A 27353-nucleotide genomic window follows, 5' to 3' on the forward strand; every position below is an offset into this window, starting at 1 on the left:
TCTGAATTTTTACTAGTCAGCAAAAACTTTTCTCTGTTTGTAACTTCCTGTCAAAACTCTGGCAATCAACTTAAACAAGCAAAAGTGGTCCATCAGAGGAACAAAGGTTTTGGACGCTCTCTTTTTATTAATAAGAATTATAGTTCCCTTTTACAAGGAAGTTGGCATGCTTTTCAGGAAGTCCAAATCATGTCTAAAAGAGGTCATGCAAATCCCACAATCCCCCCACCACTATGTAATAATTAAAAACAATAATAAATACAAAAGCCAAACTAATTGTTCATACAATGGGAGCTTGGACCTTGTCCAAATGGAAAGCTGCTTTCTAAATTTCAGAAAAGGGATTATAGGTTTATTTTAGACTTCAGCAAAGTGTTCTTGATTTGAGAAAGGCTTACCAATGGACTTTTATGAGCTGAAAGTCAATTTCTGGTGAAAACGACCTAGAAGTCTAATTGTCTCAGATGGTCTTAGTTAAACCTAACTTTTTCCTCTTGTAGCTTGAGACGGAAGTTGGATTCTTCTCCAGTGAGTTCCCTAATATCTTTGATCCATGCTCCTCTTTTTAAATCCATGGGTTATTTTTTAAAACAGCTAAATAAGGAAAGGGGCTTTCTTTTAAAACATGTTTCTGTGAATTCTTTCATTTATTCTAAATTTGTTTGAGGTCACAAATATCAGTTTGCTTCACCTCTGGATGGTATAGACTTCTGAATCAACCACACAAATTTGAAAAGAGGTTTTTGTGGGAGATAAATAAACCATGTAAGTGAAATATTTTGAATAAATACGTATTTGTTTTCCTTCTTTTGGCTTAGCCAGATAGGTATGACTAACACATCTAGTGCCTAATCATACTGAATTTGGTTGTGTTCCTTTATGTAAGAAAGAAAATTGCTATAGTAGAGGAAAGGGAAGAGAAAAATCTGTCAATTAGAGTTGGTCAGAAACACTTTGCCAAAAAATAGTATTTATAACTGCATGAACATTTTCATGGGAGAATTTCCATTTTCTTTGAAATGTTGTGAATATTCAATGACAATCTGTAAACCAAACATTTTTTTTCAGTTGTTGTCAACCCAATATATATGACGGTTGAAACCACGATGTTTTTTGACTAAGACATAAACAATTAATTGAAAATTTGACAAAGTTTCATTTTCCTTAAATTTTTTTTGCAAGGAATAAAACACCAGCTCTAGTATCAATTTTGTATATATGTACATCTTCAATTTCAATTCTGTACCAGTTCCATTCAGTATACTTTTATAAGTGAAGAGAGGTTTGGCATATATGCTTTCTCTATTGATAATGGGGTTATCTAGACTATCTTATCACTGTCAAATGAAATATGCTTAAACTCACTAACAACATAAATGAGTCATTTAATGTTACAGAGTGAGTGACTCCAAAAAGAATTTTATTCCAACATAGAGTACAAAAATAAAAACCAGCAGAAACTCCAGTTATGGTAGAATAAGCTTTCTTGATGCTTTTCGAACCAATGAATTTTTGAGTACTAACATACATATTCTTCCTTTATTCCTCCCACAGCACTAAAGGATGGTGACCCTACTGAGCTTTATGTTTTTAGTCCCTTTAAGCTGTAACTTCTACTACTTTGGGGACTCAAATTTTCTGATGGCTGTTCTCACACTCCTGTATAGTAATAATTCTTAGCACTCATAACTGCAGATCTTCTAGCACTTACGCAGATGAATCAGTATAACTGTCTGTTTAACAGAGAAGGAAGTTGGAGCACAGAATGTAAAATGACCTGCATAATAAATGAATGACTGAGTGTAACATGCCTGAGGGTACAATCTGGACTGTTGAACAGCTGTGTCTCTTTAACTCTCTAGCCTGGGGTGTCTTTTACACTGCTGAGCTGTCAGAACAGCCACTCCTGGCCAGTTCATACACAGTCCCTAGCATGTAAAATCACTCCCAGCTAAATTACATGAATGCTCTGACTAGTCACTCATGAATTACATAAATCGGGGTGGCCAACCTGTGGCTCCGGAGCCACATGCAGCCCTTCAGAAGTTAATATGCGGCTCCTTGTATAGGCACAGACTCCGGGGCTGGAGCTACAGGCACCAACTTTCCAATGTGCCTGGGGGTGCTCACTGCTCAACCCCTGGCTCTGCCACAGGCCCTGCCCCCATTCCACTCCTTCCCACCCCCTCCCCTGAGCCTGTCATGCCCTTGCTCCTTCCCCTTTCCTCCAGAGCCTCCTGCATCCCAAGAAACAGCTGATCAGGAGGTGCAGGGAGGGAGGAGGAGGTGCTGATCAGCGGGGGCTGCCAGTGGGTGGGAGGTGCTGGGAGCGGGGTTGGGGAGCTGATAAGGGGGCTGCTGACATAGTACAGTGGCTCTTTGGCAATGTACATTGGTAAATTCTGGCTCCTTCTCAGGCTCAGGTTGGCCACCCCTGACATAAATAGTGACATCCCACAAATTCCTAGTCCCAGCTTTGTCCCCCAGAGATGTCCATTTTGTATTGCTCAGTCCCCTCCTGAACAGTACAAACTCATAGAAAGTCCGTGATTTCAGCAAAGGAAAATAATATGCACAGGCCTTGTTATCCCAAATGGAGTTTCCCACGTACTTTAATTCAAACACATTGGTTAAAATAAAACAAGGTAAGTTTATTAATTACAGAAAGATAGATTTTTAAGTGATTGCAAGCAATGATGCGTAAGAGTCAGAACTGATTACAAAGCAAATAAAAAGGAAAAAAGCACAAGCTAATATCTAATTTAACAAGCTAAGTGAACTGAAAAGCAAAAAGATTTTGTTTCACCAGATGCTTACAGCTGTCTGTACTGGCTGAAAAGCCTTCCAGCCGGGACCACTGCTCCCCCAGTTCAATGGTGCTTTCTTTGTTTTTACAGAATTGTAGCTGCCATGAGTAAAGATGCAGGGGGAGATAGGTGATTTGGAGGTCACTCACTCTCATTGTTATACCCCACTCCCCTCTTTGAGGATTACCTGCTGCTAGATTGCAGGTGACAAGCAGTCTTTTGTGAATGTAAGGTTTGAACTGTCCCTGTGATGAAATGTAAATTTCTTATTTATGCCTTCCCCCTGCTGGAGAGTTGCCACTTAAACAGATGATGGTCTTTTAACACCACGCTGGATGTTGGTCTGTCCTTTGTTTCTGAGAAATTAGTTTTTGGCCATCTTTTCTTAAACTTGGATCATGTTACAGCAATGTGATATAGTAGAATCTTACAATGTTGATAACACATATTTTACCAGGACAATAATGTTCAGTGGATTATGAGTTTTCAAATTATATCTCACAAGGCATTCTTTGCACAAAATTTATCATAATCACGTAGTGGCACAGACTGTCACACTAGAACTCATGTCTTCTGACTCCCAGGCCAAGGCTCTGTCCACTGAACCATGCAGTCTCACTGGAGAAACTCTGATATGTCTATGATCATTTATGTAGTCTCTAATTTTAGAAAGTACAAATATGAACAGATTTGAATCAGATGCAGCTATCATCACATCCCCATGCATGAAATTTTGTTTTTTAATATTTTAAATGTCTGATATCCTGTAACCAGTTTTATCTTTCCCTCCATCTTCATCCCCCCAAGTCTATTTTCCTTTGGATCATATTTCATATTTTGATCTTTTGTAATAGAGCACAAAAATTAGTGTAATCCTATTGTCATAGTACCTGGAGTGGCTCACAGCTGTGTGCACCAAACTCAGATCCGACTGTTAAAAACCAGAGCAAACACCCCAGACTGGTGGTATATTCTCTCATTAGATTTCACCAAACGTGTAACAAAAGTGTATTCCTGGATCACTATATTAGTTTTCCCATAAAGTCACAGACAATCCACTTATGCTCTCTAGCTTCTCTTTACCACACAGATAAACTGGACTTTGTGATATAAAAGGTTATTAAAAACAAAATCACATACAGCAGGTTCTTCCAACTCTGAAGGATCGGTCACTTACCCCAGGTCACTCAGGAGCTTACCAAAAACAACACTGTAGCTAATTCCTTCAGTAAACTAAAACTAAAGATTTATTAGCTAAGAAAAGAAATGAGTTATTGAGAGGTTAAAGAAGATAAAATACATTACAGTTGGATCATGGTTTACAGTCCAAATGATAGCAGAGATGTAGTAGTCTGCCAGTCTCTTAGAGTCTCTTCAAAAGTTCCTCAAGGCTTCCCAAAAATGGCTTTTTGGGGAACCTCTGTCTGTTATCTGGGATACCCCCTGATAACACTGAGATGAATCAGATAAAAATTGCTCAAAGGCTCCAGTATTTTATAGATCTTGTTCACAGGAAGGCAAGCTGACAGGGACGCTCATCCCAGCATGGGCTCTGATGGGTAGCTAATGCAGACAGGGCTTCCATTGTTGCTTTGAAGTTAGCATATTGAGTCTTTGACTTGGGTCACCACATCAAGGACTATTTGCTTTGAAATTAACATTCTAATTTCTATGCATACATAAGTAATTTGCTTACAATGATATAATACAATTGCCAGTTACTCATTACAATAGAAATAGATAATTTTAAGCAATAAAGTTAATATTCATTTGGTTTTCAGGAAGTTCACATATCAAGCAAATTATAATCTTAATACTAGCACATATCGCTGGTCTAAGGCTAATTAAGCATATGGGATATATATACACAATGCAAATCAACAAGTTACAGATACATGAAGACAATAGCGGTAACATTACTTTGAACTATTCCAACAGCTGTGGCTTGACTCCGCTACAATGCCTCTTGGCATTCTTTTGCATCCTATCAGCACTACACCTATTAAATGAGTTTTGTTTCTGAGGTGCTGCTCCAGTGCTGTCGGGGAAGGAGGGACTGAGTTCATTACACAAGTAGTATGTGCTGTGCTTTAAAGCAGCACTTAAGGCTGATACCATTAATGGTTTGATACAATTAATCTCTCTCATGAGCGCTGAAAACTTGAGACCCTGCAATTATCTATCTTCAGTATTTGCATAATACTTTACATTCTCACAGTGTTGTACAAACATTAACAAATGACAACATCCCTATGGCCTTGTCTAGACTATTACTACTAAATACTAATGTATTTTTGAAAGTTATATTAGCTAACATGATTATTTCCTTATGTAGATGGGACTCATAATTACCATTAGCCCGATTTTAGACATAGGAAAAGTGAGATACTGAGAGCGAAATTTTGCTCTCAGTTAAACTGGTAAATCTGAAGTAATTCAAGTGACTTAAATTCACTTACCTCTGTATAATCAAGGCAGAACTTAGGTCAAAGATGTGACATGCCAAAAGTTGCAGAGTAGTTAAGCCGGTATATAGACCTCAAGAATTCTTAGCTTCTAGTCTAGTGAGCAGACCATTAGACCACAGTGCCATGTCATAGAATACTATGTATTTATTTTATATTCACTGTACATTTGTCTTGTACTGGCCCTACTTCTAGTATTTTCTTCCCTCTGTTCTTCCTTTTTTTCCTCTAAATCTTGCTCTTTCCATTTATTTTTTCTTTCTTTCAGTTTAGGAACACTGTCAGTCTATGAAAAATTATTAGTAGGTGGAGGCATAATTGCACAGAAACTGTTTTCTTGCCATGGGAGCCCCAACGGCAATTTCAAGTGGATAGGTACCAGAAATTTCACAGTGTAGCTGCCAGTGTAGAGGAAAGTACATCTGTGCGGGAGCATAATTTTAGTCAAAATGCTACTTTTTTTGTAATAAATCAAATATGTTAATCTAGATTTATGCTATTTTAACTAGAGAAGAATTTGGCTCAGAGAGATTCGGTGCAGCTGGGACTTGTTACTGGGTTCCTGTGTTGTACCCTGTCCCCTAGATGTGGCTTTGTCTACACTAGACTGTTTTGCTAAAAATGTCCCATCATTGTTACCATCAGTTCAGCTCCACTCAGGGTAGCAATGACAGGAGTTTTAGTTTAGAGAATCCCGCAGATGGCCGATTACATTTTTAGCACTGCATCAACTAGCTGTGTTGGCTAGACTACATGGTGTTTAAAATGCTGGTGGCCACATGGAAGTCTGTCTATATTAGCACAGATGGTACTACTGATGGAGTTGAACTGATGGCAGAATGATAGTACAGTATTGGGGTGGAGAAAGGGAAGCAGCCTATTATTGACAAAGTAATGTGTGGTGAATGCACATCAAACAACAACTGCTAAGACTTCCTTCAGTTTAACAGTGCAGTTCCTAAGAATCTGAAAATAGAGATGTGATACTTTAAAGCTCTGCTATAATAGGTGAGCTATAGCACTTATTCCTTACGTTTATACCCTGTAAATATTACATGCAAATCAGGTCCCACTTTCTTTAGAGGTTGAAGTAAAGTTGGAGTAGTCTTTGACTTGAAAACTTAAAAGGGAGATGTCACAGGGTGATGGGCCCCTTTAAGAGGGAGTGGGTTGCAGTGCACCTGAGTCTATGTATCTAGAGCAAAAACTACTAGAGAGAGGTTCTGTTTCAGTGGCAAGAAGCAGTCCAAACAGATCTAGGCTTTCCTCATGCAGTTCCTAAAACAGGAACACAAACTGTGGGAGCTGCAGTTGGAGCTGCTGAGGCGACTGTCCATATTGGATGGGCAGCGGAGGAGCCTTTCAGAGAGCATGAGAAAAGAATCATTCACTGGGTGAAGAAAAGAGATTTGGGGACTCCGTAGTGCCCAGAGAGTAGTATGGCTGTGGGGACGCTGGACAGTCCGAGGTCTGGAAAGGAGCTGTGTGAAGTCAGAGGTGGGTCAAAGGAAACTGAGGATGTGTCAACAGAAATGAAAAGCCATTGAGAGAGACTGGTGATAATGAGGTACAGCTTGCAGATGGCCTGCTTGAGAAAAAGCAAGAGGCTAAAGACAGGATGAGGTTGGATTTCCTAGTAAACTAGTAAAGTTTTTGTGAGACAAGAAGGTGTGGCTTCATTTGTGGATGGACGACACCCAAGAAGAAAGGGATACAGGGAAGAAGACTTTCTGTGTTCTGTGTTCCTCCATCCACACTTCGGGCAGAAAGACCCTGTACTAAGCAGGGTACAGTCTTAAGAGGAGTGTATGTGATGGGGTGTAAATCCCATATATGCACCAGAAGGGTTAAGGGAGCCATAGGCGGCAGGTTATATATGTTTGCAGTGCTCGAGCACCAGGAATATTCAGGGCTGGGGGCCTTGCTCCAGCAATATTTGGAGCTGGGTCTCTCCCCCAGCCCTGCCTGGATCGGCCCTGGCTCCCGTGGGTCTCCCCCTCCACCAGCCCCACCACGTCCCTGCCTGACAGAAAGCATCACGGCACCTTTCTGCTGCCTGAGTAGAACGGCTCCCAGCAGAACTGCTGTCTGATGCCCCAGGGTCCTACCACCTGCCAACCTGCCCTTCGGCCCTAGCCCTGAGCCCTTCCAACACCCCAAACCCCTCATCCCCAGCCAGAGCCCTCATCCCCCTGCACCCTAATCCTCTGCCCCAGCCTTGAGCCGCCCTGCATCATGAACCCCTCATCCCCCAGCCCTAGCCAGAGCCCTCATCCCCTCGCACCCTGATCCTCTGCCCCAGCCCTGAGCACCCCCCACAGCATGAACCCCTCATCCTCAGCCCCAACCCTCATCCCTCCGCACCCTGATCCTCTGCTCCAGCCCTGAGCCCCCTCTTGCATCATGAATCCCTCATCCTCAGCCCTCACACCTGCCCTGCCTCCTATCCCCAAACTCCCTCCCAGATCATGCACTCCCTCCTGGAGAGTGCACCACCTCCCCTTTCCCACACACCCCTTCCCACCCCCAAACTCCCTCCCAGAGCCTGCACCCCTCATCCCCTCCTGCACACCCACCTCCTGCCACAGCCCAGAGCCTGCACCCAGCACCCAAACTCCATCCCAAAGCCTGCACCCTGCACCCCTCCTGCACCCTGCACTCCTCCTGCACCCTAATCCGCAGCCCAGGACCTGCACCCCAGACCTCCCACCCAAACCCCTCCCAGAGTTTTAGGCAGGTGAGGGTGGAGTATGGGGGGGCAGAGTTGGGGGAGGCGGGTTCTGGGCACCACCAAAATTTCTACAAACTTGCCACCCATGGAAAGCCTGACAGTGTAATGTCTCTGATTGCACCTGGGGAGGGTATGGTCAGATGAAGGGGATGGACTTAAAAGAGGAGAGAGGAGGACAATTGGGAGAGGAAAATTAGGGGATGGGACTTAGTGAGTTTTCTTTCTCTAGGAAGGAGTCTGATAGAAGGCCAAGCATATGTCTACATTTGAGCTGGAATTTACCTGTGCTAGGTGTGCTCAAGCTAGCGCCAAAAAATAACAGTGTGTCAGTGCCAGCACAGGCAGTAGCTAGGGTTAGTCACCCAAGTAAATATCATGGGGATCAGGTGGGATTGTACTCAGGCAGATAGACTGAGGAGTGGACTGTGCCTCTGTGGACTCCTGCTATTTTTAGGAACTAGCTTGAGCATAGCTAGCATGGGCATGTCTATGAAAGCTGGGAATCGCACATCCCAGCTGAAATGTAGACACACCCTAAGAAGGCTGGAAGGGTAGAGAAGCTGGCAGTCTGCACCAGAGGAGTGCCTGAAATCTGGGGGACAATGGCCTTTCTGAAACCCTGGGAAGGTGGAGAACTGTGCTAGCCATAGACCATGGGATAGAGTGAGATATAGGAGCTTGATAGGGTTGTCAGTTTTGGTTTGACGTATTCCTGGAGATTTCATCACATGGCAATCTTTAATTAAAGCTTAATTCCTGGAGACTCAAGGACAATCCTGGAGGGCTGGCAACCCTGGAGCCTGAGAAGCTATGTGAGGATATTGCATCCTAACTGAGGCTCACCTGTGAAGGAGACCAGTGACCAACTGGACTTGGTTGGGGCTGAAGATTTAGTTGTCTTTATATTTATGTTGGATGTGTAGGGACTCTGTGACTGAGAAAGGGGAAGACTCCTGAATTGTCTTGGCTGCAGGGTCAGGCAGGTCTACAGCTGAAATAGGCTGAAGAACACAAGAGTGAAACTGACACAGCTGCGACAATGCCACAATCAGTATGAGGGGCCTTGCTGTAGGTTCACCACTTTGCTATAAAATCACTGTTGGTTTTATTAAGGGCCTTTCATTTTTCTTTTACTTTTTAAGCCCAGGATCTGTCAGGGCTTCTGGTTAAAAGAGGAGAGAGCTTTGGTATTCCCGGTTGCATCTAGTGATGCTACTTAGGACTTACTACAGTAGTGCTGGCATCATGTTATCCAGAAGAAGGGATACCTACCGTAACTCTTGTTCCCAACTGTACTGCCTGCACAGAGCCATGCTGTAGGAGTCCTGTTCCTTGATACACAACCAAAGAACCATTTTAAAGCAGAAGTAGATTCCTCAATTCCAACGTTATTGAAATGGAGAGCATAATCAATCCCACATACAATAACAGACCCTGCATTTTTTTCTACTTCCAGGAACTCTGTTTCCAGCTGGATTCCAATGTGGAGAATCAGTTGTGTAGGGGGCAATGTAGTTGGAGAACAGAAGTTACTATAGGTCAGGGTGGGCAAATGTTTTGGTTTGAGGGCCACATCTGGGTATGGAAATTGTTTGGCAGGCCACGAATGCTCAATATTGGGGGTTGGGGTGCAGGGGGAAAAGCGGGGGCTCTGGCTGGGAATGAGGGGTTGGAGATGTAGGAGGGTGCTCCTGGCTGGGAATGAGGGGTTGGAGATGTAGGAGGGTGCTCTGGGCTGGGACTGAGGGGTTTGGAGGGTGGGAGGGGGATCAGGGCTGGGGCAGGGGGTTGGGGAATGGAAGGGGGTCGGTGTGCAGTCTCTGGGTGGCGCTTACCTCAAGTAGCTCCCGGAAGCAGCGGCATGTCCCCCTACCGGCTCCTACGCAGAGGCGTGGCCAGGCATCTCTGTGCCCTTGCCCCGTCTGCAGGCGCTGCCCCTGCAGTTCCCATTGGCCATGGTTCTTGGCCAATAGGAGCTGTGAGGGTGGCACTTGGCTGCCTCTGCACATATGAGTCAGAGGGGGGACATGCTGCTGCTTCCGGAGCCACACAGAGGGATGGCATACGCGGAGCAGGGTCAAGCCCCTGACTCCGCTCCCTGGCTGGAGCACTGGAGCAGTGCAAGCCCCAGATCCCAGGAGCTCGATGGCTGGATTAAAGCATCTGAAGGGCTGGATGGAGCCCCCGGGCCATAGTTTGCCCACCCTTGCTATAGCTGAATAATCACCTTTTCTCCTTCCTAACAGTACCTCCATATTGCCCTACTACAGGACACTAGCTTGTGGTGACTTCACTGAGGAGCCCTGCTAGCTGAACAGTGATTGAAGCACTCCTCTCCCAAACTCATGGGTTAATTTTAAGAAAAGACTAGGGTGGCACTCTTGCATGGCAACTTTTCCCCGTGTTGTTGGACTCATAGCTGCAATATGAAAGTGATAAATGATCAGGACCATCAATTTCACAATGCACTTGCCAGTAGGAAAGAAAGCACATCTGTACAGAAGCATAATCTTATCTAAATTTTACCTTAACTGTTGGCATCTATGCTGAATTTTCTGGGCAGCTCTAACTTTATCAGGATCATCTCCTACACACACATTGTTTTAACATGCTAACCTCAGGAATTGTCATGGTTCCTGGTAAAACAGAGCTTTGCAATTGCTAGCACCAGCACTCTGATGTCAGTTCCATAGCCAGCCAAAACCATGATAAAATGCAATTCTTGCCACAGTATAACCTAATTTCTTCTGTTCCAGTGTAGACAGAGATGAACTACACAACCATACTCTAAGCCAGTGGTTTTCACTTTTTCCACCTGGGACACAAAAGACACCCAAACAAAGAATTGTAGGATTTGGATAGTGACAAGAAACGAGAGATGTGGTAGTGAATAGCGCTCAGTTTGGATCACTGGTCAGAATGGGATTTAATGTTTGCATCTGGGTATCTGTCTTATCTTCCCTGAGCTATAAACATCCTTTTTCATGTATTTAAATGAAAGCCGGGATTTTCATGAGAGACAAGATGGGTGAGGTAATATCTTTCACTGGATCAACTTCCAGTGGTAAGAGAGACGAACTCTCACATTTACACATAGCTCTTCTTTAGGCCACGGACCATTTGAATCCAAGAGCTGGGCCTTGTGAATCACCACCATTGCACAGCTCTCAGTACAATCAGAGGAGCTTTCAACACAGTGGTCTTGAAGGAGCCGAGACAAAACTGTGTTTACGAATCAAGGGCACCTGAGGCCAAAAAAGCAACCATTAAATCGTTTAGCCCCAAGTTTCTTAAATGTGGCCACCAGGGGACTTTTCTTGGGGCCACAGCCTCCTGGGTGGTGATGGGGTGGGGAGGGGCCAAGCAATGGCTCCTTCCTTAGGGCTGCTAGCAGTAGTTGGAGGAGCAGACAGCCGGTGTATTCCTCATCTTCCCAGGGGTGGTGGGATCAGGGCCCGTGCAACCCATTAGGCAACCTAGGCAGTCGCCTAGGGCGCTAGCATGTGGGGGGCGGCATTTCGGGTCCTTCGGTGGCGACCGCGGCAGCCGTATCTTTGGCCGCCCCGGTCGTCATCAGCATTTAGGCGGAGGGACCTGGGGCAGAGGGGCGCAGGGAGGGCCACCTGCAGCAAGTAAGGGGGGCGCATGGCACACGGGAACCTCTCCCTGCCCCAGCTCACCTCTACTCCACCTCCTCCTCTGAGCACGCTCTGTTTCTCTCTTTCCCAGGCTTGTGGCACCAAACAGCTGATTGGTGCTGCAAGCCTGGAAGGCGAGACAAGTGGAGTGGTGACAGCGTGCTCGGGGAGGAGGCGGAGCAGAGGTGTGCTGGGGCGGGGAGCTGCGGCACGGCTCCCCGGGCCACGGAGAGCTGCCGCTGGGGACTCAGGGTGGAGGCAAGGGCAGAGAGCTCCCACAGGGCTCGGGGAGGGGGGAGGGCGCAAGGTGAAAGTTTCGCCTAGGGCGGGAAACATCATAGCACCTTTCCTGAGTGGGATTGGACTTCAGCCCTGGGGTGGTGCATGGCACGCTACATTCACAGGGATTTGGGCTCCATTCCCGGGCTGTTAGGTGATGTGCTGTGGCTCCCAGGTCACCCTCCCCAATCACCCCTGACCCCTGATGCCTTCCCTAATGCCCGATTGCCTCCATAACCACATCCTCATCCAGGGCTTAATTTGTCCCCAGGCTTGCTAGGACTAAGTCTGCTATGAAAAGTGATATTTGTTAATATCACTTTTCACAGCAGACTTTTTTTTTTTTTTACACTTGTTAACTAGTAACCCAAAGCAGAAGAAACAATAAGAAAAAAGACATGAATGTACAAAACACCTTCTGTTTCTATTCTGCTTAGATCCAGTAAATAGACAACTGTACATTATTTTTATTATTGAGTGCAAAAAAACTCTACATAAATAAATCACAATGATTCATATAGTAAATAACAGTGATTTAGATGTGTATATGTGCATATTTATTTGTTTTTCCTAAAATAAATTAACTATTTTTGGAAAATTTGTCAGTGCAGCCACCAAAAAACGTGTTGTGAGAACCCCTGGTCTAGCCCGCCCGGCATCACATCACGGGCCAGTCCACCCGGTTCCCAGTCACAGCGGGGCGAGGCTGAGGCCGGCTCTGCACTAGGTGGGGCAGGGGCGGGAGCACCAGCTACCAGCGCCTCCTGCACCCCCTCGGGTGGCTTCGGTGCAGATCAGCGGGTGGCGCCTGGCAGCGGCGCTGCTGCCCCGGTGCCCACGCGGAACCCAGAGCGCGGCCAGCACCTGCCCCTGAGGCTGCGCGGGACAGGGAGACCGCCCCCACCCCTCGGCCAAGACAGCCGGACCATGCGATTTGGACAAGTCTCGCGACAGCTGAGGAAGCTCCGCCTCCTCAGTGTACGCGTCGCCATGGCGACCGCTTCCCGGGTAACGTTGTGCGCTGCAGGCTGGGGGCGCGAGGAGAGAGCAGCAGGGAAGATTTGAATGGAACGTTCCGGCGCAGATCCCCGGGGAACATGAGCAGCAACAGCCTCAGCAGCAGCGAAGGCAGTTCGCGCGCGGGGTCCCCCTGCTCCCGGCTCATTGACGTGACTAGCAATGCGGCGCTGCTGCCCGCCCCCTGCCCCGCGGCTACAGCGCCCCCCGCCGCTGAGGTATCGAGCCGCGTCCCTGTCCGGTTTGCACGGGCTGCGGGGCAGAGCCGGGTTTGGATGCAGCGTCCCCCGGTCTCCTGTTCCTATCAGGCTGCGCTGCCTGGGACCAGGACCTTGCTCTTCTCTGCGCTCAGCGTCCGCCTGCAGCCCTGCGCCGGGATCTCACTGCTCTGTGGGGTCCTAAGGCTGGGCAGGGGAACGTTTCTTAGGGAGGCTGTATGTGTGTGGGGGCGGGTGGACTGAGCAACGGAACTTCCCCCTTAGTTCCCTGGTCCCAGCCCGCTGCAGAATCCCGTTGCACCCCTCCCGGGAGCTTGGCTGCCTAGTTCCAGGGTCGAGGAGTTTATGCACAGTTGTAGAGTCACATTGTGGGTCAGAAGAAACAGTCCTGACGAGTAGCAGTAGTACAGAGAACAAGAGGTGGGAAAGGGCTGTAGGGAGCCATCCTAGGGCCAGGGAGCTGGGCTTTGACTGCAGGGGCCTGGGGATCCAGAGGTATCCAGGTGCTCTGCTGCTAATCAGTGCACTCTAGCACCCCAGGCTTGCTCCCAGGTGCTGTATCTCCCCCCAGGTGGTGTGTTCCTACAGTGACAGAAAAGCTGTGCCTCCGCTACGTAGCTATGCCAGTAGAGTCACCATAGTGTAAATGTAGACAGAATCACAGGTGCTTCACCAGAGGAAGCACCTGCTTCTCATGGTGAAGAGTTACAAATATGGGCTGGGGAGCAGAACCAAAGGCCAGGGCTGGGCAGCAGAACTCCTGGCTGACTCTGGTCTCTGCCACATACTGGTCCTCAGCCTCACTGTAGAGTCCCAATGAGCATCCCAACCTCCTCATCCCCATTTTAACTAACACGTCACTAATCTAGCACCTTTTATCACATGATATTTACTTAAAAATTTTAAATAACCCTGTGCCCCTCCAAAAATTAAAAAAGGCATCAACCTGCATTTCATTGTAATTTTATGTTCCTTTCAAATATTTTTCTATATTTGCTATATGCAGCTGTGACACCCAAGTTTTAACCATTACTCTAGTAGAGCAGAGTATACTCACTTTGTTGAAGACCTGTTACCCCTTTGTTGCCTGTGCTATTTCTGAAAACCGTTCTCCATCCTGGCTCTTATGATATGTGCTCCCACCTATGCCACCAATTTCAAGGAGTGGCTTTTTGGCCTCTGGAAGATCTCTGGGTTTAAGAGGTGTAACAACAAATGCATGTCTAGAGGTTTCCTACAGAACGGAGGTGAGATAGATTGAAGATCTTCTGTACACACTACTAACACTATACTCCTTGTAGATGATTGACTTTGCCTAGTTTATCTCATGGTAAAATTATAATGTCCTCTCTCCACTGGGATTTTACAGTGCGGTTGCTAATGCATATTAATTATCATGTGTCAAAACACACTCTTTTTTAGCAGTGAAGACAAAGCCTTAGACAAGAACATGCAGTCCAGCTCACCTAACAGCTGATAGAAACCCTACCTGTTTTAGTGACTCCCTGATGTAGTGATTCTCAGACTGTGTTCCATAGCATAAGAGGGTCTGCAAAGACTTTTCACAGATCCTTGACAGTTCCAAGGTTCATATTTTTGTATGCAGAATTTATTTGCCTCTTTTTGAATCCAATCCTGCTTCTAGTTACTGCTAAACCAGCATTTCTAGACCCAGTTGACTTTTATCTCCAGTTTTACTTTTGAAGAATTATTTCATTTTTTTTTGCCATTGGAAGCCTCCAGATTGATACACAACATCAGGAATTAAAAAAAAAAAATCAGATGAAGGCGCTCCTGAAGCCAGTGACAGAGGATTTACAAACTTGGGAAAAAAGCTAATCCTTGATATTAACACCAGGGTCTGAGAGGGGTAAGGTGTGCAATCTTAATTGCAATTAATGTGTTTGAGAGGGGGCATGAATTTTGGAAAAGTTTGGGCAGAGTTTTTTCAAGTTTAATAAATTCTAGTCTAATGTTTCCAAGACAGAATGGCTAATTTCTAACTGCCTCAAAGCTGTTCTATTGATCTGTTGGCCAGTTTTCAGACATTTCAGGTTCTTGGAGGGGGAAAAAGATAGCCTTTTTATTCAATTGCTTGTTTCTGTGGAGGATGACTGACACTGATTTTAATACTGCAAAATGTGACTACAAGTTCCCTTTTTGTTTCAGTTTTTAGTTTCACCTCATCATTTTGTCAATTTTAGCAGCTGCATTAATTCACATACTACAGAGCAGTAGAGATATTTGATTCAATAATTTAAATAAAGTCTGACTGATAATTAAAACTTATCTTTACAAATTCAAGGACAAAATTTGTTCTTGTTAAATGTTGCAAAAGGGAGTATCTTCAGTGTGCTAGGAATTTACTTGTGTTTCCAAGGCTCTTCTTCATTGCATTTCTTTATCTTTCTTCGAACTGATTCCTTTGAAACTGTGGTATGACGGCTTTGATGTGAAGTTAAAGGTGAGGCTCAAGGATATTGCTTGGAAGGAAATGAAACCACTTGCCTGCTAAAGCAATAGCAAAAAGTGTAGTTAATATAAAAGTCCATCATTTAAACAATACTTTATTCAGTAGGAAAAACAGCTATTAATAGAGTGAATGGCTGAGTATCAGCTGACTTTTGTTAACAGTGGGATGTGATTTTTCTATTGCGCTAAATTGTTTTGTTGCTCTGCTTAGAATTTTTGTTTTTCAACATTCTGAAGTCCATTGCCATTTTAGTAAATACAGCTTTCAATCTGTTAAAAAAACTCATGCTACTGAAAAGTTTTCTAATATTTTAGAATCGATCGTAAAAAAGAAATATAAAAAATGGTCTGTAACTAGGTGACTTCTAAATGAAAAACACACTTAAAATTACTTCTGCAGGTATGCAGAAGTATATTTAATAATTGTGACTGATCAGAGCTGGTGGAGTAGAGAGAGATGCAGGATGTGACCCTTAAAATTTATGTTGTGAGGAAGCCAACTATATATTCATAAGCATATATCTGTTCAGTGAAATGCACGACATAGAAAGCATAAGACAAAGAGGATATTAAAATAGAATATTGGCATTGTTAGAATGTCCATCACCTTTGTGGTCTCTCCTCCATTTACAAATCTCTCATTAATACTAATTTCTTCTACAAAGCCTTATACTGTTGTCTACCAACCAACAGATAAAACAAAGAAAACAAGTGAAACTGCATGTGAGCAAGCAGTGACTTTTTGCACAGTCAGTTGCTGTTGCTGCCTTTCATTCCTCCCCCCCTTCGTCTGCTGGCAGCAAGATCTGTACTCTGTTTCCATTTTTGTTTTTTAAAGCATATAAAAGGTGTTGATATCAAAATAATTACAAATAATAAAACATTCAGCTTTTCCGCAGCATTTATTTCACTAAACTGTTGAAGCAAAGCAGCAGGGGGACCTATTTCCCTGATGTTTTCTTTTTACTACATCCCTTAATTAATCAAGTCTTTACCAGAAGATGTAAGAAGTTGTTATAAAAGCTGAAATATCAATGTTTTCATAATTGTCTTGAGATAACTGCTGTTCTTAACCATCCTAAACAGTTATTTATCACATTTAGGTCCAAGATCAACTCACAATAATGAAGAGACAAATGGAAGAGAGAGCGAATTTAACTGCTATCTGTAGTGTTGGAAGGTAAGAATAACTTTTTGGTTGCCATGTGACTTTCTTTTGAGCATATTAAACAACTTTGAATTAGGCTTGTTAATAAATAAACAAAAGGGGAGAATGATTCTTATCTGTCTAACAATATTTTAATGACTACAGCAGATTGGGCAGGACTTACCTTCAGAAGAGAAACACTGAAAATGCCAGAAGTAATTGATTTTATTCACCTGGACTATTATTTTTAGGTTATGCTTGTTTCAGAAAAGATACAGTAATGTTTGAAAAAATCCAGAGAAGCACATCAGAAATAATCAGAGGATTGGCAGGAATTACAAGCCAAAAGTTAGGTCTTTTTGGAAAGGAGAAGACTAACTGGATAGGCAGACTTGATTGTGATGATGAAGGATATAGTGAAAAGTGATCATTGTCTTCAACCTTTTCCATAATGTGAAAATAAAGAGAATAAAACTGAAATGCAGTAATTCTATATGAAGATATACCTATCTCATAGAACTGGAAGGGACCCTGAAGGTCATCAAGTCCAGCCTTCTGCCTTCACTAGCAGGACCAAGTACTGATTTTGCCCCAGATCCCTAAGTGGTCAACTCAAGGATTGAACTCACAACCCACATGGATTGGTTTATCAGAGCAGAATCCATTATAACTACACTGGTTAATATTATAAGGGTGTTACACTAAGTACTTTTGAGTTTTAGATTTCATATGCTAGATTTTAAAGTTTGAGAACTGTTGGTTTAGATGTATTATTACTTTGCTTTAATATCAAAGATTTCTGGGCCCTTTACTCCAGGTAGAATGACCAAAGTTGTGTGAAAGGGCTCTAAAAGGTGTGGATTCAACTCTGGGAGAATTCTGGCACAGCTAGTGGAATTAGGAAAGACAGCCATAGGCTGTCCTCTGGGGTACCCTTGCAAGGCCTGGTGTGTGTGTCGGTGGGGGTGTAGGGGAAGCACTGTCACCCACAGGCTGTCAGGGACAGGCTGCCATGATTTCAACAGACCTTTTTCCCAAAGCTGTCTAGAATCAGGATGGTGCAAGAATGGCTTAAAGCCACATTAACCCCCACCCACCAAGGCTTGCTAGTTCTGTACTTTCTCTCTTACAGTATGTCTACACTGCAAAAAAGATAAATTCTTTAACTCAGCTAATCCACATTAACTAGCTGTGGTTAAAATATCAGTGAAGACATGGCAATTTAGCTTTTAACTTGAGTTAAGAGCTCAAGTTCAACTCCTGGCTGTCCTACAGGCTAACTTGAGTTAAAAGCCAAATTACCACATCTTGGCTGCTATTTTCATCTGTGTTAGTTAATACAGGGTAGATAACCCAAGTTAAGAACACACCATTTTTTCTTTTTTTGCAGTGTAAATATACTGTCAGAGGTGCAGTCCAAAATCTCACCCCTCCTATTGACCTAACTCAGCGGTCCCCAACCGTGCGGCGGACGTGCATCTGCCAAAGTTCCATCAACAAGCGGCAACGTCAATAGGCGTTGCCGCTGAAATACCATAGAAAATCGGCAGCATTTTGGCGGCGACACCTCTGGATGACGCAGCTTGTTGGCGGCATTTCGGCAGATGCTTGTCCGCTGGCCAGTACGTGGGTGCACTTAGACACTCTGGTGGGCGCCGTGTTGAGGACCCCTGACCTAACTGTTCAGAATGAGCCCCTTTTTAATGCACATGTGTGTCCATGAATATTAATGTAATTAAAAATTAGAAACACTGTCAGCACAACTCTTCTTTATTTTGTTAAATAAGAATCTGGTATGACGTACAAGATGAAGCTTTGGGTTTAGCAATACTAGTCAGCTTTTCCCTTTTCTTTTTATTTGTTTATTTAATTGTGCTAAGACCCAATGGTTCCAATCAGAGTTGAGACCTGGTGTACTAGGCACTGTACAAATATATAGGCAGACACAGTTCCCCAAGAACTTGCAATCTAAAAAGACTAAAAACTGTTAAATGGTGGTGGAAAGGGATGCAACATACAAATAACAGCTTATGATTAAGGTTGACTCGTGTCACGTTTATTGCATGGAATTAATTTAATTTTTTTTTTATTTGTGCCTGAGGGCTTAAATGGGAAACTGGGAAAAAGAAGAGGGGTGAAATTGATGAGGCGAGAAGAGGAAGGAGATCAGAGGGGGTAAAGGTAGAGGGGGTGACTGGACAAAAGTTGGTAATGTAACTGGAGCAGAGATCATAGGCCGTGTGAAGAAGTCTATTGTGACAGTGAGTAGATGAGCATTTGAAGGCTGCTCTGGCTGCTATTGGAAGGCTTCTGGTGGCTGGGGCCTCTGATGGGCTGCTACAGAAACTCTCCCTACACCTGCTGTCTCCTGCTATTATGCCCATATTTTGTTGGTGGAACAACAGGAAATAGGTCAATAGAACAGATATGTGAAAATTCTCAGATATTCTATATTTTGATATCAAGCATTTTTTTTCAATTCTTTCTCCCATTTGTTTCTTTAGAAACAAAGGAAGAACAGAGGCACAAAAGGTTAGTGAGTCATTTTTTATTTCTGTTGAGAAATGTGCTAGTTGCTTTTCAGATACAGAGGAAGATGCCATCCCTGATCTGAATAGCATGCGGGGTCGAAACAGACAAAGTGTTGGGGAAAGGGATGCAGTGTGCCCACTGGTCAATTAGGATGCTGGTTGACACTTGTCTTATGGAGAGTTTTTATTGTTTTAATGTATATTTCTTTATATATTTGTTTCACTAGTATTAGAGATTTTGGGAGAGCAGTTGGTGGAGTTAAAATGATAGTGAAGAATGATGGGAAAGGGGTTGTGTGAATTAAAGAAAGAAAGATGGCAAAAACATAATGGGAAGAGAATGATGGTGGGCAACTAAAGTATTGCAGTGATATCAAAGGGCAGGGGAGTGTAACAAGGTGGTTCCGGTGATTCACCTTCTTTAGGAGGTGGTGGAGCTGCGCATAAAGCTACTGAAGTTCGGCTGACTCACTGTGGCAGGTGCAGCTTGCTGACTCAACTCTTTCTATAAGGAAGATGAGAGTGGCTCTTTGTAACAGGAAACTGGGGCCTAGATCAGATAAGTCTCTACAGGGAAACCATAGGAACACCCGTAGGCTGAGGTTTGCATTTTTCTTGTTGTGTGATCAGCCAGTAAAGCCAAAAACCCCAGGAAAAGGGGTATGTTTAGACTACAAAGAGTGGAGATTCTGTTTCGGGCATCATGTGTTGTGGTGGGGTATCCACCTGCTTGCACTTGGGATGAATGGGGACAGCAATGAAAGCTATTATAGCAAATGAAATAAATAATACATCAAGAGTCCAAGTTACAGAGTTGAGCTAATGATGATATGTGAAGGCTTCTCCTGGCAGATGCTGTTGCCCATATAAAGGAGTTGTAGGTTTGGATTCTAGGTCCAGTATAATGGGCTTGTTCCCCTGGAACTGGTGGGGAGAGGAGGTTGGAAGGCACTGACTTTACCCCTTTGGCTGTAGCTGGTTTGGGGATTTCCATAATCCACTCCAGCCTGCTGCCGCTGTTCCCCATGTGGAAGGGCCAGAAGAGGTGTCTGTTACATGTGTATTATGTGGATTGGATTGTTTTCATTTAGCTTTAATGACTTGAATTTTATTGATCTGCATTGGAGACACTTCTTCTGAACTGAATTATGCCATGCAGATCTTGGATGAGTGACAGTTGATAAAACTCGCTTGTAGTTATTATTTAAAAAAGTTATTTAATTTATTTCATGTTGTTTGCATCAGCTTGTGAGACAAGAATGAATGGTAGAGATGAGGCATTATGCAAGTGGGCTTTTCTGTTCTTGTTTGAGGGAGTGCCAGATCTGCTTAATATGCTTTAAAATCTTAGCTAACTGCTTGGCTCTGGTATGGCTCACCACTCAGGTTTGTGCATACTAAGTAGCAAAATGTAGAAATTAATGTGTTTACTTAATGTGTACATAAATATACATATTCACCCCCCAAAACCCACATGAATATATATAGAAAATCCACATGGACAATAATATAGAAGTTCCAACTTTTCCAGTCCCTGGTGCCACGATGATCATTAGGGGCAGATTGAGAAAAGTATTTAGGTGGCTAAAGATGCAGATAGATACTTAGAGGGATTTTCAAAAGTGCCTGAGTTAGGCGCTAACTTCCATAAACTTTAATGTGAGTTAGGTGCCGAACCTACTGAGGGACTATTGTAAATCCCTCAGGTGTCTGTCTGCATCTTTAGCCAGCTAAATACCTTTGTCAATCTGTCCCTAAATGAACAATGCAGGTTTTAGATCCTCAGGCAGTAAGGCATTTTTGTACTGCTGAGAATCAGGGATCTTCCTCTAGAACGTTGCTCTCTTATTTTGTGCCGTATTTATCAGTTTGATGAGACTCCTATGTAATGATATTAGAGAATAAGAGATGGAGGTTAAATTTATTCATTTTATGTTTGTTTAGAGAAAAGGAGAAATTCACAGTAATATGAAATTCAGCCTGAAGAGATGGTGATATTACTATTTCATTTGTTGGTATTGTGGTAGTGCCTAGAAGCCCAGATCGTGGACTGAGGATCTGTTATACTGAGTGTTGTATGCATATGGAACAAAAATAAAAGCCCTGTCCTAAAAATCTGAACATGTGATGTTAGACAACCGTGGAGTAAAACAGGAGAGAGGATGGTAGCAGATAAGTGCTTGTAATAAGTAGCAAGCATAATATGGTAGTAAGTACAGGATTCTGGGAAAACTTCTGCCCTGTGGAGGTGTGATTTCTAAAGTACATTAAAGGGCTTTAGGGAACATTACAAAGAGATTACTCATTACAGAGCTACTATAATGAGTAATGTAAAATAATATACATTACTCATTCTAGTATGTACAGAGAGAGCAAGCCCTGAAAATACCCAATTTTTGGACATTACATCAAACGAAAATTGCAAAAAGTAAAGCCCCAAAATGAAATTAATAAACTAAAGAAACCCAACACAGAAGCCCCGATTATAAGCTATAAGCTATAATGTCAGTATTTAATCTTTCAACTCTAGAGTATGTAGTTTTCACTTGTGTACCTGCTTTGATCAGCAAACAAAACTAGTTACTAAGTACATTAGCAGGGTGTTGTATTCACTACAATATCAAAACAATGAAAATTCTTTATGTTGTCATTGGAAAGATATAGTATTGTTACCAGACCTGTGCTTTTTATAGTTTCCCCAAAACTGTGCCAGGCCATTGAGTGACAAGATCAAGACCTTTGTTTATTAAAAGACTGACATTTGACCAACGAACAAATGTGACATTATTTCATCTAGATAATTTATTTTGTGACTTTTCCCAAGTCCTAATCCTCAGCAGGCTGATGTTTTTCTAAACTACTAATTAAAATATGCATAGGAGAAGAACATGTGTGCATCCATGTGGTGATAACAGTCGTGATAAATTCCAGAGCAGTGTAATAAATCACATTTATCGTTAACTTTTGGCTGCCTCATGTGTACCTAAATATGTTTCCCTGCATTCTGCGCATTACTCTGTCACCCCTAGGGCTGCTAACATTCCTCAACTCTCATCAAATCCAAAGTTTTCTTAAAACAACCTGCCACAGAAATGTTTTGTCCTTTTCCCCTTGAATATGAAATTAACTATTATCCCCAAAATAATGACTATGCTCAGAAGTAGGAGGGATAATATTCAGTCTTGCACCAGTGACAGCTTTCACTGATCTCTTGTGACCCATTGAGGAAACCAGAGCTTTATATAATTGGAAAGCTCTGCATTCCCTCTTCCAGGGAGATACATACCGCTTGTTTCTTGCTTTGGTTTAAATAGTAACCTATTATTTTACCTATAGAAGACGTTTGTATTAGTTTTTAGAGGTTTTAAAAATATATTAATTATAATTTTCCTTTCTCTCTTGGGCTTATACGTTTGGATTTAAATTATAAGGGAGTCTGACTTTACAAGCAGAGGGATGCCAAAGTCATATAAGAAGAAAATTTAAATATCTCAAAACAATTGCTTAGGATGACCTGCATAAATTTAATATCTTCACCACTTGTGACAGATGTGCATAATCCCAAACTCAGGCTCAGAAAATACACCGCTGCATGTATTTTCTCTATTAGAGCTGAATTGCCAGCTATAAGGTTGCCTGTGGGTTTCTATTGTGAACTCCCTTTTTTATTTACTCATCGCTCTTTCAAGTTAGGAGAGAGACATATGGATGCAAAATTCAAGGGTGCAATTTGGCATGCAGTGGGTTTGGTGTGGTGCACTGCCTCAGTGGGAGCTCCTGGAGGTATAGACATGAGGACTTGTCTGCAGGTGGAGTTCTTCAGAGACAGTTGTTAGGATATAGATATTCAGGCCTGTCTGCAAAGGCCTATACTTTAAGAATTTAGGTGTATTCTTGTTACTTAGCTAGTTATAAAGGTATGAAAGAAAGAATCATAATCACTGTCTGCCGGTGTAAGGGCCTTCTCTTACTGTGACAGTCTAAGGCCTGGTTCTTAGGCTAAGGCCTTCAGCTAAGCAGCAGAGGCCAGCCATAAACTGGGAAGTGTATGGTCACATCCTCACATTCCAAACTAGTCACACTGAAATAAGGTGCTATTGGGTTGTTAGGTATACAATCCTGTCCTAATATTACTATCGCCTCCAGAGAAAGAATAGAGCCTAGAAAATGTGAAAGGAAACTTAGTTTGATAGCATCCTGTCTGGCAAGAACTCACTTATCAATAGCTGGGATGTGAAATCCTCATTTCTGCATTGTTCTGCCACTGTAGTCTCCACTTCCTTATTCTTTGTCTGTATAATCTCTGTCTGGTTCTGTGATTGTTTCTGTCTGCTGTATGATTAATTTTGTTGGGTGTAAAGCAATTATGGTGGTGGGATTTAATTGGTTAAATAACCATGTTACAGTATGTTAGGATTGGTTAGTTAAATTTCAGTAAAATGATTGGTTATGGTATAGCTAAGCAGAGCTCAAGTTTTACTATATAGTCTGCAGTCAATCAGGAAGTTAAGGGGGGAATGGGAACAGGAAATGGGAACAGGGACACAGGCAAGGCTCTGTGGTGTCAGAGCTGGGAAGGGGGACACTAAGGAAGGAAACTGGAATCATGCTTGCTGAAAGTTCACCCCAATAAACATTGAATTGTTTGCACCTTTGGACTTCGAGTATTGTTGCTCTCTTTTCATGCAAGAAGGACCAGGGAAGTGAGAGGGTGAAGGAATAAGCCCCCTAACAATAGTTATTCTGGAATAACTATTCTTGAAGAACAATATGCATGAACATTCTTATTCTGGAATAAAAGTGTCCACATGTGGAGTTAATCAGAAATGTCTCTGTGGGTAGACAAGCCCTGAGAAACCCTTGAAGAGGAGGGAGTGTGCCCTTTCCAGAGTGAGACCAGCTCTTTAGGCCAGTGTGCAGTGTGGATTGTGTCCTATCTCTGCCTCCTCTGGGGTTTCTAGCTCTAACAGTATTGCTGGATGGGAGTTTCTTTCTTTTGTAATTGTGCAAGGACCACAGTTATGTTTCAGTTCTGCATGGGAGTTGGTGGAGGTAGAGAGAGGTTTTTTTTGTGTGCCCTCTCCCTACGCCTTTGCATTTCCTGCATGTACTAAACACAGTTCTGCTCTAAGAATGTCAGGTTTAATATTGTTTCAATCTACAAAAACTACAAAATGTTTCCTATCGAATGGGGCTGTTGCCCAGACCCTGGAGTAGACCTAAATTGGAAGGCATGGCTTTGATTTCTCTCTTTTCTAAATTAAATGGACTGGTTTTACTTAAGCTAATTGGGATTCCCATGATAAGTCCTGCAGGGTGCTCTTGGACTCAGAGAATGAAAACAAAACTCAGGATTCAGAGCATCCAGATTAGAGCATCTAAAAGCTGAACACTTCTATATATTGTCAAAATGTCAGATATGGTCTGCTGGGGAATGGGAAAAGTCTAAAAGCTAAGAGGAACAGCAAGCTAAGAGGAACAGGGTGGTGTTGGGAGGTGAATAGTTACATGGCTTTGTATTGTGTTTTGATGCTTTTTAATCCCTCATACTACTTCCCCTCCACCCCCCCATTGATATTTTATTGTCTGCAAAACTATAAATCAGCGTGCAGTGCGGAAACAGAGTTTAAATACTGAAATAGTGGAGACACACAATCTCCCTCTGGCCAAGGACAGTCTGTAAAGCTTTTTTTGTCTTTAATGTTTAATCATGTAATAATTACGTAAGTAATTTTGCTGCTGTACTCTAGAATTTTAACAATTTAACACACTGAGGGCCAAATTCATCACCAGTGTGAGTAGAGGGACTCCATTGATTTGAGTACAATTAAGTCTGTTTACACCATTGGTGGCTATGGCACCCAATGTTAGTGCATAGCATTTTCAGTGTGTTTTCTTTGAGCTACTGAATGACAGAACAAATCTGAAGAAAAGTTGTTCAGAAACATGGTGTCTGATGGTTCTCATTTTGCTTTGACTGTGATTTCTTCCTAGGGAGCTTATGATCACATTCTTCCGGATATACCTGTCACTCGAGAACAGACAAATCACTATCGGGCTGTGGCTGAAACTGCCCGTAGTGAACTTGCAGCACTTCTGGTAAAGTATGAATGTGCCCAGTCAGAGGTAAGTTTTAAAGAATCATCCTCCCTCCTTTCCCCCCAAAAGAATCCCCTAAAAGTTACTTTCCTGTTAATGTGAGCTATGCACACATTGCGGAGAAAGTGGATCCACTAAATCTCCTTTGAGGGAATGTAAAATGTATCTTTGTTTTATTAATTGTGGGATTTTGTTTTTGTTTTCAGATTACATTTATTCAGATTTGCCACAATTTTTTTTTCTGCTTATATCAGTTGTCAGTCTTTGTGCCATTATCTTGTTCGTTAATTGAAGTTGGCACCAGGATGATTTTCTTATTGTGTGTGTTTGGATGTAAAATACAGTATTTCACAATTCTAACCAAAGTTAATATTTCAGCACTGTGGTTATGTGAGTGATTTTAACATTTGTTGATTCCAGGGGTCCCATATTTTCCCACTTGTTAACATGCTCATTTTTTATTTCCATTACTGAATGAAGCTTAGTTGATACAGCCGTGCAGTACAGTCATGCAGAGAGGTGGTTTTTCTGTGCTGTTAGAAATGAATGATAGCATCCTATACTGATAGCACTCTTCATCCAGGTGGCGTCTAAAGCATTTAATAAATGTTACAGGAGCATGTTCTCTTTCTCTCCTTCTCTGTCTGTGTAAAATGCTTAGGATCCACCTGTATGGTGCATCAAAATCAAAATTCACTTTGCCCATGAAAGAAATATAACTAAATTTGTTGTGAAATCAAGCAACTTTTAAATAGTTCACAGCAATGATAAGGAACAGTTTAGAACTGTAATTTATTAATACTATATCCAAGTGAAACCAGGGTGAATGTAGATCAGTAGAATGTAATTATCTGAGCTGGAATTTGGCCAGTTAACCCTTACATTGTTACAAAAAGTGCCTACCGATCTTTAATTAATGTATGTGATCAGTAGCTTGGCTTTACATTTCATCAGAAAGAATTAAAGAAGATGAGATTCTTGTTGATCCTCTACTTGATTCCAACTCTTGAATGAAGAGAGTAAATACTTTAATAATCTCTTTACTTACTGTCACGATGACAGACCACTTTATAGAATTTTTTTCACTGCTGTTTTTGGAAAAGGCAGAAAGGGAGTAAAGAAAGCCAGCTTCACTTTCATCCAAAATACTCAAATTCTTGTTAAATTCATGTTGCTGTTTGTAACATCTACATGTCCCAGCTGAATTCAGAGCCCCCTTGTGCTTGGTGCTGTACAGACTCATAATAAGGGACACTGAATGGTATACAGTCTAAATTGACAAGAGAGAAAAAGGAAGTGTTGTTATCCCATGTCTACATGGGGAATTAAAGCACAGAGAGATTAGGTATCTTCTCTGTGGTCACACAGGATATCTTTGGCAAAGCCAGGAATTAAACTGATCTCCTGAGTTCCAGTCCAGTGCCTTGATCACAGATCCATCCTTCTTGCATTAAAAGAGCACTCACATAGCTTGTTAATCGTAGTTTTAATTTTCATGTAGTAAGAGCTAACTGCCACGTATTGCATATTTTTTCATTATAATGGAGCTGGAAACAACACCTAAGTGTTGCTTAGCACTTTCTATTGTAAATCCCTGTTTTTCGTCGTTTATAACTTTGACCATTTAGGCTGAAATTTTACATGCCAGGTCTGCCTCAGGCTGAATGTTTCTGGGAAATTTTCAGAAAAAATGAATCAACTCTTTCTGAGAATGAGACTAGGGAAAATACATTATTTTGCCAGTGTTTATTTAAAAAAAAAAAAGTTACAGCTGTTTGTTGAGAAGCTCTAGCATTTTCATACTTTGGAACAGGGACTTGAAATTAGGCAAGGAGTGCCACCAGGGAATCAAAGAGGTGCCTTTTGCCGTTCCTATGGAAATCTACCTTATCGACTTGACTGAATTTTAAGCCTCTGAAAATCACTGTTTGCACATGCTGTGTAGAGGT

At 42.6% G+C, this 27353-nt stretch overlaps 1 protein-coding gene across 1 annotated transcript in view; it reads left to right on the top strand.

Annotated features, from left to right (window-relative positions):
• CCDC170 (coiled-coil domain containing 170) overlaps nt 1–27353 on the top strand; it is a 122467-nt gene that overhangs the window by 34626 nt on the left and 60488 nt on the right. Inside the window, 3 exon segments of the mRNA XM_075064047.1 lie at nt 16731–16807; nt 19279–19306; nt 25300–25431. Of these exon segments, the coding sequence (XP_074920148.1) occupies nt 16731–16807; nt 19279–19306; nt 25300–25431 (237 nt within the window).

This window comes from Chelonoidis abingdonii, chromosome 3 (genome assembly GCF_003597395.2).
Source record: "Chelonoidis abingdonii isolate Lonesome George chromosome 3, CheloAbing_2.0, whole genome shotgun sequence".
NCBI classification, from domain to species: domain Eukaryota; kingdom Metazoa; phylum Chordata; order Testudines; family Testudinidae; genus Chelonoidis; species Chelonoidis abingdonii.